The sequence below is a fragment of the Microcaecilia unicolor genome, chromosome 8 (assembly GCF_901765095.1).
Source record: "Microcaecilia unicolor chromosome 8, aMicUni1.1, whole genome shotgun sequence".
NCBI classification, from domain to species: Eukaryota; Metazoa; Chordata; class Amphibia; order Gymnophiona; family Siphonopidae; genus Microcaecilia; species Microcaecilia unicolor.
Genome location: NC_044038.1, coordinates 196,895,023 through 196,906,188, shown reverse-complemented (window position 1 = coordinate 196,906,188; position 11,166 = coordinate 196,895,023). Strand labels below are relative to the sequence as shown.

The window sequence follows — 11,166 nt, the reverse complement described above, 5'->3', positions numbered from 1 at the left end:
TGTCATTGGAGTGCTTTGCCTGACAAAAAGCAAAGATTCTTAAGCACATGTTTGTTTTGTAAATACAGATTAAAATTGTGTCAGAGAATGTGAAACTCATAAATTCCTCAGATGACTTTGACACAGTATCACAGTATAATTGGGGAAAGTAATGTAAGTGAATGTCCAGCCTACTACAGTAAACTTTCAGGTCACTAGACACCGCCCCTCCCAAAATTTGGATAATCACATTCAACAACCATGATTATCCCAACAACCCCCTGTCCCCCTCCCAGAACAATCAGGGAACTCATAAGCAGCTCTCATCCCCAACTTTGAATTTAAGTGCCAAGCAGAGGAGGGATATTTGTCAAGGTGTATATCTAAACCAAAAATATGTGTTATTGTGCAATGAACAAAGATGAAGAATGCTTCCATTTCCTTCCTAGACCAACGTGAAGAGAACACATTTCTGGGTTTATGCATATAAAATAAAATTAAAAAAAAATATATATAGGAGCATGGAGCAAAATATATATTTGCTATTGATATAATGAAGAAACTTTAATCGTAGAAAAAATCTGGATATTTGCCTTTATTTTTAATTTGAAGGGGGGGGGAGCAGTAATGCAAGCAAACTTCAAACAAGCTACCGGCACTCTTGTGCCCAAATTACTGTTACTAAAGGCGAGTTCAAACGTGTTTTCAACTCACAGCACTTTAGAAGGGAGAATTGTTCGCAGGTTTCTGCAAATTCTAACAGAAAGATGTAAACCATCACCTGCGCTCTGCAATGGAAATGTTTTTGTGGAAATTTGCAAAGCAGAAGAAATAGATTTTTTTTAAAATGTGGCAAACCGGAAATAAGCAAACACTTCAAAGGAAAACTGAAGAAAAAGGAAGGAGCCTCCTCTGTGTATACCCTGTCGTCCCCCCTCTCTCTGCATTATTGCATGAGTCTGCCGTCTCGCGTTGCACTGAGGCGTGCAGTGCAGTCTATCTCCTCACTATAAGGGTGGGCACTCAGTGTGCATGCCCTGCGTGGGTCTCTCTCCCGGTCTAGGCATGCTCCTTCTCTCACTGTATGTCTTGCATTAGACTCTAGAGTTTTGACGTTGGAAGTGCAAAACCTGCAAAAGCTTTAGGAAGTCAATCGAAGGGACTGGGGCGCGCGTGCGCAGTGGCGCCCGCCTGCCTGCTGCCCGCTGCCAGCCTTCCTCTCTGCTCGCAGGGAGGCGATTGTGGAACTAAAAAAGCGAAAAACGGATGTGCTGCAGAAAGCGGAGCGGCTCGCCTGCTGCCCGACCCTTTCATGCCAACATCGTGAGTATTTCCTGCTTGTATATTTGCCATCTGGTGACGAATAGATGGATTTTGGGCTGTGATGAGGAGTTGTAGTATCTGCCAGTGTCTCCTCTCTGTTGCTTTCCCATTTATGTGCGGCTGCCGGCTACCTGTGTGCAGGGTACCGGGGAATTTCTGGAGCGGACACTACGTGTGAACAGGGGCGGGGGTTCTGGAGCGGAGACTGCATGTGTGCAGGGAGCCTGGAGATTCTGGAGCGGACACACTGCGTGTGTGCAGGGGGCCGGGGGATCTGGAGCGGAAACAGCATGTGTGTAGGGGGCCGGGAGGATCTGGAACAGAGACTGCATGTGTGGAGGGGGTCGGGGGATCTGGAGCTGCCAGCTGCATGTGTGCAGGGGGTCGGGGACCTAGAGCTGAGACTGGTTGTGTGCAGGGGACCGGGAGATGGAGAGGCTGTTGCTGAGATCAGGGAGCTGGGGATCTGGAGCTGAGACTGGTTGTGGGCAGGGGACCGGGAGATGGAGAGGCAGCTGCTGAGATGGGGGTGGGGGGGGGGGGGGGGGGGGGGGAGAGTGGCCGGCAGCACAGGGATGTGGTGCTGCTGTCGGCTTTTTCCGGGATGCTTTCAGAGGGTTGCAGAGCCGGTGCAGTTGCTGGTCCTCGCTGGGCCCCCATCACTGGGCAAAGTGGAGCACATGTGGGCCGAAGCTGAGACTTGCATTGCCAGAGCTTTGTTTGAGCTGAGACAGGTTGCTAGTTCTTGCAGGGCTGATTGGGAGGATGTTGTGCCCTTCTGCCCCTGAACTGAGAGATTTGTATGTTCAACATGTTGGTTCCATGCTGTTGTGGTTAGCACTGTGGACTCTGAATCCATATCTGGAGCTGATCTCCATGCCTGTGCTGCATGGAAAACCCTGCAACTGCTGTTCAGAGTGAGAGGACAGGGGTTGGATGTCTGTGTTATGTTACGTTGCCTGTTTCAGCAATGGGGAAGGTTGGTGCTGATGAGGGCTGCCTACCTGTACTGTGAGTATGCTAAAAGGGTGACAGAGCTGCATAAAGCAGTGCTGTTCCACTCGAATTCACACACATAAAGGTTAACAAATAAAAACAAGAAATATTGTGATAAGTTTTTTATTGGATTAACTAAATAGGCTTCTCAACTAGCTCTGGAGAACAAAACCCCCCTTCCTCAGTGGGGACAGGATGAACAAAAGATATTACTAGAAAATATAAGTGAATCAAGGAAAGTATTCCAATTGTAGTGTGAAGGGGAAAGGTGTGTGTGTGTGGGGGGGGGGTTGCTGGGTGATCAGGTGACAAGCATAAAATGTTATGGTTTATGATGAGTTAAAATGTTTCTGACTTGGTCTTTGAGTTCTTTCTTATCAGTTACAAAGTATTAGATTGTTTTAATTTCAAACGTTTTACATTCTGATTGTTTTAAAATTTTCTCTGAGTATTCTCATCATCAGGTCTTGTATGCAATGCTCTTGTTCTGAAAAGTGTCCCCCATGGAGGTGTCACCCTGGTGTACTTTGAGGTGTCTGATCTATGTTTATGTAAACTGATTCTTATCTTGAACATCTGGCCTGTCTGACCAGTGTAACATCCTTCCTCACATTTTCTACATTGACCCATCTCACCAGTGTAACATTCTTCATCACATTTTCTACACATGCTTATGTCACCAGGATTGGCCATTGCTGTAAGCAGAATATTGGGCTTTATGGACCTTCGATCTGTCCTAGTACAGCAATGCTTATGTACTTCTGATATTGTTATTAAAATGATGTTGGGTGTATTACTGTGGGGAGGGAATGAGTTAGACCTGAGGTCATGAGTATATTGCTGAAGGTGGTATGATACTATTAAAAACCAATAAAGAAAGTGGGGAAAAAAAGTCAGGTAGGTTTTGGGGATCTTGTGATCCAGGTTAGTATTGCAGTCAGACTTCACACCCTATCCCCTGTGCATGGAGTATGGGCATCCTATCCGCTATGCATGGGGTATGGAGAAGGTCCAATCATGCCGCTCAGGGCTTCCATGTGTGGGAGGACCTCAGGGCTGGTACAGGGGTGTTAGGCACCCCTTGGCATTCCTTCAGCCTTGCATTCTCGTGCCCCAAGATTTTAATATTTAAACTCAACAATCATCATACTGCAATATTATCCCTCACAGAATGTTACTGTGAAAACATATAATTGGTCATCACACTTATTTATTAATTAAAATTTACTGCCTTTTTGAAGAAATTTATCCAAGGCAACATATAGCAAGTGTAAACGAAACATAGTCAATAGACAATTACAGTACTAAAATTACAGACAGATAAGGCAGAGTAATAGGAGTTAGAAAATAAGGGCGATGAATTTAAGGAAAAATTGTACATGAAGTCAGAAAAGGTGCAAGAAAATTATTTCAGCTACAATAGGAGTGGATAAGCAAATCCTGCTACAGTGTATGCAGTTGCACAGTTGTGCCTGTGACTATCTTGTTAGTTACTTCTTCCATTAAAGGCTTTCACGGTAGCATAGTAACATAGTAATTGATGGCAGATGAAGACCTGTATGGTCTATTCAGTCTGCCCAGCAAGGTGGCCAGAGTTGTACCTACAGCTCCATGTCCTGTTTAAAGCATGAAGTTCATTTTTAAGTTTTGCTTTCATTCTGTCCTCTTTCTATATAGAGATCCTTTGTGTAAATCCCTCATGTTTTTGAATTCAGCCACTGTTTTTGTCCTCACCACCTCCACAAGGAGGGCATTCCGGGCATTCAGCATCCTTTCTGTGAAAAAGTATTTCCTGATGTTACTCTTAAGTCTACCACTCTGCAACCTCATTTTATATCTTCAGGTTCTACTGTTTCCCTGGCTTGAAAAAGATGTGTTTGTATATTAATAACCTTTAATTATTTAAATGTCTGTATCATATCTCTGCTATAATAACCCCAGCCAGTCAGGTTTTCAGGATATCCACAATGAATATGCATACCAAGGAGGCAGTCTATACAAATTGGTCTCATGAATATTCATTATAGATATCCTGAAAACCTGACTGGCTGGGATTCTCTCAGGGCAGGTTTAGGAATCACTGCTAATCATTTTGGTCACCCTTCTTTTCTAATTCTGTTATATCTTTATGAGATGCAGAGATCAGCTTTATGCAGTTTTTGTGAGTGTGTTTCTCTTTTTGTGATCATCTGTATTTTGTGAATATTTCCTTTTTCTTCCTTATTTTTTACAAGCATCTCTTAGGAAAACTATATCGGAGGGTTTTTTTTTCCTCTTGCTTCTACATTTCCATTACTTGAAGATCTTTTGCCCTTTTTTATAGCCCCTTTTGGTTTAGCCCACTGTTCTTCCACTTACTTTACTTCTTCCCATCCTGCCAGGAATTCCTTCAAGTATGTCTTCAAGAGTGGAGCTTTTGTCAGCTTTCTGAAGTAGTGATAGACTTGTATTAAACAAAGCCTCTCTGGGAGTGTGTTCCAGTGAGAAGACTACTCCAGAGAAGGTTCATTGCTGGGTGGGCCTTGTGCTTCCTTAGTGTGGAAGCCCACCTCTTTAACATTGCTTTTGACTCGTAACCACTTGTAACCACTCGCCACCACCTACCCTCCTCTCCTCCTTCCTGTACACATTAATTGATTTGATTTGCTTACTTTATTTCTTGTCTATTAGATTGTAAGCTCTTTGAGCAGGGACCGTCTTTCTTCTATGTTTGTGCAGCGCTGCGTACGCCTTGTAGCGCTATAGAAATGCTAAATAGTAGTAGTAGTAGTAGTGTGGTTGGCGGGGGATCTCCCAGCCCTGCCAGCTGAAAACCTCTTCACTGAACAGACTTAAAACTTGGGCTGCCGGCAGTAGTGTCCTCATGCTGCTGCTGCCTCCCCCCCCCCCCCTCGCACATTCTTCATTTCCACATATGCGCAGTGCAAAATCGGGAGATGGCCATCCTTCTCTCAGGGTCACCCAAATCGGCATAATCGAAAGCCGATTTTGGGCATCCTCAACTGCTTTCCGTCGCGGGGACGCCCAAAGTTCACGGGGGCGTGTCGGCACTGTAGCGAAGGTGGGACTGGGGCGTGATTAAGAGATGGGCGTCCTCGGCCAATAATGGAAAAAAGAAGGGTGTCCCAGACGAGCACTTGGCCGACTTTACTTGGTCCAGTTTTTCTTGTGACCAAGCCTCAAAAAGGTGCCTGAACTGACCAGATGACCTCCCCTTGGACCAAGTAAAGTCAGCCAAGTGCTCGTCTGGGACACCCTTCTTTTTTCCATTATCGGTCGAGGACGCCCATGTGGTAAGCACGCTCCAGTCCTGCCTTCGCAATGTTGCCGACACCCCCCCCCCCCCCCCCATGAACTTTGGTCGTCCCAGTGACGGAAAGCAGTTCAGGACGCCCAAAATCGGCTTTCGATTATGAAGATTTGGGTGACCCTGGGAGAAGGACGCCCATCTCCCAATTTGTGTCGAAAGATGGGCGCCCTTCTCTTTCGATAATAAACCTGTATGAGGCATATTTTCAAAGCTCTTTGACTTAAAAAAGTTCTATAGGTTACTGTGCCACTGATACCTGTTTCTGCCAGTCATGTTAGTAAGATATTGTGGTTCCCATTGTCAAAAGGTGCTGAGAAATCCATCAGTACTAACACCAAGGTGAATATTAAATTTGTAAAAAAAACAGGCATGATGGGTCTGAGTCTGTGTGACTATCAGGATCTATTTTTCTTTGAGTGGAGCTGCTGTTTGCCATGCCCCCCTCCAAGAAGGTGCTTCCCAAGGCAACCACCTGGCTTGCCTTATAGTTAAGCCAGCCCTAGGGAACAGAAAGAAAGCATTATAGAAATGAGGATACATCAAGAACCTAATTACTGCCATGGTGTGCAATGTGCAGAACTACAGCATCACACAAGTTTTCAGAAGAGCCAGCCAGTGACTCAGTGCTGTGCATTGCCAGGTTCAGCCTCCAGGCCCAGATTATGCTCATGGGTCAGTTAAAACTTGAGATGCTGCTGAGGTCTGGAAGTGTCCAAATCATCGTGTCTACATACCAGGTTCTGTGATCTGACTGTGACAGCTGGGAGGATGGAGAGAGTTACATATGGTGGAAAACTTAACTATGTGGAGGAGGCTTATAGCTGTATAGTCCCAGTAGAGTCCAGTTCAGATTAAGCTGGAAGCCCAAAAAGATAGGAAACTACAAGTCAAAAAAATCTCCAGTATAAGGCATTGACTTTTAATAATTAAATACACTTTCCTGCATAGCTGTGATAAAGGCCCCATTAGATTCAAAAAGACTCAAGTCTTTTCTAAAGTGTACCATCACCACTTCCTGCCTTTGGGCTCTGCAATCACCCCATCTACCACAGGATCTCCAATTGCAATTTTCTGGATTATATTCTCAAAGTTTCTCATTTTGTTCTAATACATTTTATGGAAACATTTTTAGAAGCAGACACAGTAAAAAGTATAAAAAAATCTTAAGAAGAGTTTATTTGGTTAATCAAGTTTAATATAATGCCCGAATTGGTTGTGCATCAGGAGCACAAACTTAATTGTGAAAACAGAATATAATAAATAGTACATGATAAATAGCAAATCATAACACTAAAAGTAACATTCAAAACTCATAAAACAAGGTCCAAAAAGAGTAAAATCAAATAAATCATAATTCTATATGCATAAAACATGGCAAGTATATAAAGAAAATCAAGTAAAATATAGTTCTTCTTACATTTACATGAGACAGTTATCCCCACAAAATCCCAGTGGAGCTCCTTGCGGTTTACAAAAGATTGTGTTAATGCTACATAAATAGATCATAAAGACAAATTTATAGAACATATATAAGTATACAAAGTGACTTACTAAAACTACATATAAAGGGCCCTGTTTACTAAGGTGCGCTAATGTTTTTAGCACACACTAAAATTAGCATGCGCTAAATGCTAGAGACCCCCATGTATTCCTATGAGTGAGTCTTGCGTTAACATGCGCCTATAGTGCGGCTTAGTAAACAGGGCCCAAAGTGTGTGAGGACCAGAATAGGGTGTATTACATTCCCTTATGGCAGTGGTTCCCAGTCCTGATCCAGGAGGCACCCCATTCAGTCAGGTTTTCAGGATATCCACAATGCATATTCATGAGAGAGATGAATGGATGGGGTACCTCCAGGACCAGGTATGGGAACCACTGACCTTATGGTGTAAAGGATTCACATCACCATGAGACTTTATTGTGGGCTATATAAAAGTTAAAAAAAAAAAATCAGGTTACGCTCTGAATTGTAACAAAAGTGAGGCTAAGAACAAAGTTTAGTGTGAACACTTCTGAAAAAAATTCTGTTAATTTACCAAGACCTCCAAACTAAGGAGGGTTCTCTGTATGGGAAGCATGCTGTTAATCTACCTATGCAAATGCTTGTTATAAGCCCTAGTTGAGTCACATGGCTGTAGAGTGTCACGCAGAGAAGAATCTAAAAAGGAACAGGAATGCTCCTAGGTGTGTTACCTTTACAAATTTTAGTTTAAAAAATATCCTGCACTGAAAAAAGTTATTGTATATTGTAAAAACATCTTAAGAATTTGTTTTAATGTTAAAAGCTGCCCATAGAGACATTTTAATGTTACATATTACATTTTAGTGTTATTATGATTTGCTGTTTACTATTTATTACTAGTAAAAGAAGCCCGTTTCAGAGCAAATGAAACGGGCGCTAGCAAGGTTTTCATCGCCAACCCCTTCCTTGTTCTGCCATTGCTCTGCCCCCAACGTCATGACGTTTGACGCGAGGGCGGGGCCTGGAGCGATGTCCCCCCGCCTCCCTCCCTCCCTCCCTGCCTGCCTGCCAACCCCTTCGTTGTTCTGCCATTGCTCCACCCTCGAGGGCGGGGCCCGGAGCAATCCCCCCCCCCCCGCCTCCCTGCCTCCCTCCCTGCCAACCCCTTCATTGTTCTGCCATTGCTCCGCCCTCGAGGGCGGGGCCCAGAGCGATTCCCCCCCCCCCTCGCCTCCCTGCCTTCCTCCCTGCCAAGCCCTTCGTTGTTCAGCCATTGCTCCGCCCTCGAGGGCGGGGCCCAGAGCAATTTTGGTGGCTTCACCACCACGAACCTTCAAACCTTTTTGAAGGAAGTCAGAGCTTGGCTTCACTGACGTCAGTGTCCTCAGAACATTGAGGGTGAGTTTTATTATAGTAGATATTCTCTTTTCACAGTTAGGGGTATGTTTACATACCTCTTTCCAATGTTTACTAAGGACACGCCTGTAAATTTAAGGTGCATTAAACGCTAACACACCTATACATTTCTATGGGCGCGTTAGCATTTAACGTGCGTACACCGTTTACGCGCATTAAAAACATTAACACGCCCATGGCGTCGCTTAGCAAACCCAGCCTTAAAGTTTGTGCCCCTGATACAGCCCTTACAAGGCGAAACACAGCTTTGTCGGGCATTATTTTAAACTTGATTAACGAAATATTCTCTTCTGAAGATTTTATCTACTTTTCACTGTGTCTGCTTCTACAATTTCTTTCCTTCAGGAGCTAGCAGACAGCTTGCCTAACCTGTTTCTAGGGACTCTCCTTGATTGGCAAGATGTCCTAATATATTTTGTTTCTCATATAATTATTCTTGGAAAAAATATGCATATTGTTATGGCCTCTTCACCTGTTTTTGAAAATCTCCTCCCATGCCGTATTTATGCATTAAGTATATCACTGTGACATTTGCATGAGGTTCTGATGATGATGATGAAGAGGAGATCATCATCAGTCTTTATACCACTTTTATGAATGAATCCATTCAAAGTGGTTTACATCAAACTTAAAGTAATGAAGATAGAGGTGGAGAAGAAAGCCAGAAAAACAGTTAAGTACGTAAGTACATTAGTATTGCCATACTGGGACAGACCAAAAGGTCCATCAAGCCCAGCATCCTCTTTCCAACAGTGGCCAATTCAGGTCACAAATACCTGGCAAGATCCCAAAAAAGTACAAAACATTTTATGCTGCTTATCCTAGAAATAGGCAGTGGATTTTCCTCAAGTCCATTTTAATAATGGTCTATGGACTTGTCCTTTAGGAAGCCGTCCAAACCTTTTTTTAAACCCCTACTAAGCTAACCGCCTTTACCACATTCTCTTTCTCTGATTCGTTTTAAATTTACTACTTTGTAGTTTCATTGAATGCCCCCTAGTCCTAGTATTTTTGGAAAGAGTAAACAGACGCTTCACGTCCACCCTTTCCACTCTACTCATTATTTTATAGACCTCTATCATATCTCCCCTCAGCCGTCTTTGCTCCAAGCTTCCCTAGCCGCTTCAGCCTTTCCTCATAGGGAAGTCGTCCCATCCCCTTTATCATTTTTGTCGCCCTTCTCTGCACCTTTTCTAATTTCACTATATATTTTTTTGAGATGCGTCCAGAATTGAACACACTATTCGAGGTGCATAACGTCCTCATTTTTGTTTTTCAGTCCTTTCCTAATAATACCTAACATTCTATTTGCTTTCGTAGTCACCGCAGCACACTGAGCAGAAGGTTTCAACGTATCTTCAATGACGACACCTAGATCCCTTTCTAGGTCAGTGACTCCTTTCTAGGTCAGTGACGCCTAACGTGGAACCTTGCATGACGTAGCTATAATTTGGGTTCCTCATTCCCACATGCATCACTTTGCACTTGTTCACATTAAACGTCATCTGCCGTTTAGACGCCCAGTCTCCCAGTCTCGTAAGGTCCTCTTGTAATTTTTCACAATCCTCTTGCAATTTAACAACTTTGAATAAGTTTGTGTCGTCAGCAAATTTAATTACCTCACAAATTACTCCCATCTCTAGGTTATTTATAAATATGCTAAAAAGCAGTTTATCCTTCGTGTTTTGGAGGAAGAATGTTTTCAGACTTTTCCTTAATGAAGTTAAAGTTGGTGTTTCCCTTAATTCCACAGGCAGTTTATTCCAGTAAAAAGGACCTAACACACTAAGGATCCCGCGCAGCAGTGGGCTTGTCGTGCAGCAACCCGGAACTACCGCCAGCCCAAAGCAGGTGCTGGCGGTAGTTCCACCACCAGCTCGTGCCATTTCCGGCGCTACAGAAAAACAGTCTGATTTTCTAGCGCAGGGGTTACCTGGCGGTCATCAGGAGGGGCCGTGCGCTGCGCAGTTACAGCTGGGTTAGCGTGGGAGCCCTTAGCGGCACCTCAATGGGTGTCGGTAAGTACTCCCCCTCCCCCCCCCCCCCCGAAATGGCCATGCAGCTAGTGCAAACTTACCGCTCGGCCATTTCTGTTATTGGCCCTTTCACCCAGCTGCGGTAAAAGGGGTCCTGGAGCGCGGCAAAAAATGTCCGCCACCACTAGCACAGGATCCCTGTTACTGCAGCTTAGTAAAAGGGCCCCTAAAAGCTTTATTTCTCTATTTCATTCTAGGACACAGTTCTAAAGATAGGATTTCCAACAGTTTATGGTTAGAGGATCTAAGGTTCATACTGATGGATCACTCCTAATAAATAACCTGGTATTTGAAAATAAATAATTTAAATACCAACACTATCAGTTTGAACAGACAGCACTCTTTAACCAGTAACCAATACAATTTTCTAAGAATGGGGTGTTCGCTTTCTCTTCCTTGACAGGAATCTTGCGACCATATTTTGTATTATCTGTAATTGTTTGAAAAGATTTTCCAGTTGTCTGTGCTGTATTCATGCTCCACATGCTTGCATTATTCTCTTTCCCCTACTATTCTATTGGCTTGGATGTTTGGGATTCCTGATAAACCCTGCCTCCAGTAAAACCCTGCCTTAGAGACAGGTTTTGTATGGCAGATTTTTGGCTCTGCTAATAAAGACTATTCCAGAGGCACATGCTCAACTA

General features: G+C 43.7%; 1 protein-coding gene across 1 annotated transcript in view; it reads left to right on the top strand.

The window, feature by feature from the left end:
• The first annotated feature begins 926 nt into the window (after positions 1 to 926).
• Positions 927 to 11,166, top strand: part of RGS19 (regulator of G protein signaling 19) — an 87,583-nt gene continuing 77,343 nt past the window's right edge. The window contains exon 1 of the mRNA XM_030211827.1: positions 927 to 1,302. Within this exon, the coding sequence (XP_030067687.1) occupies positions 1,246 to 1,302 (57 nt within the window). The 5' untranslated portion in view covers positions 927 to 1,245. The remainder of the gene's footprint in view (positions 1,303 to 11,166) is intronic.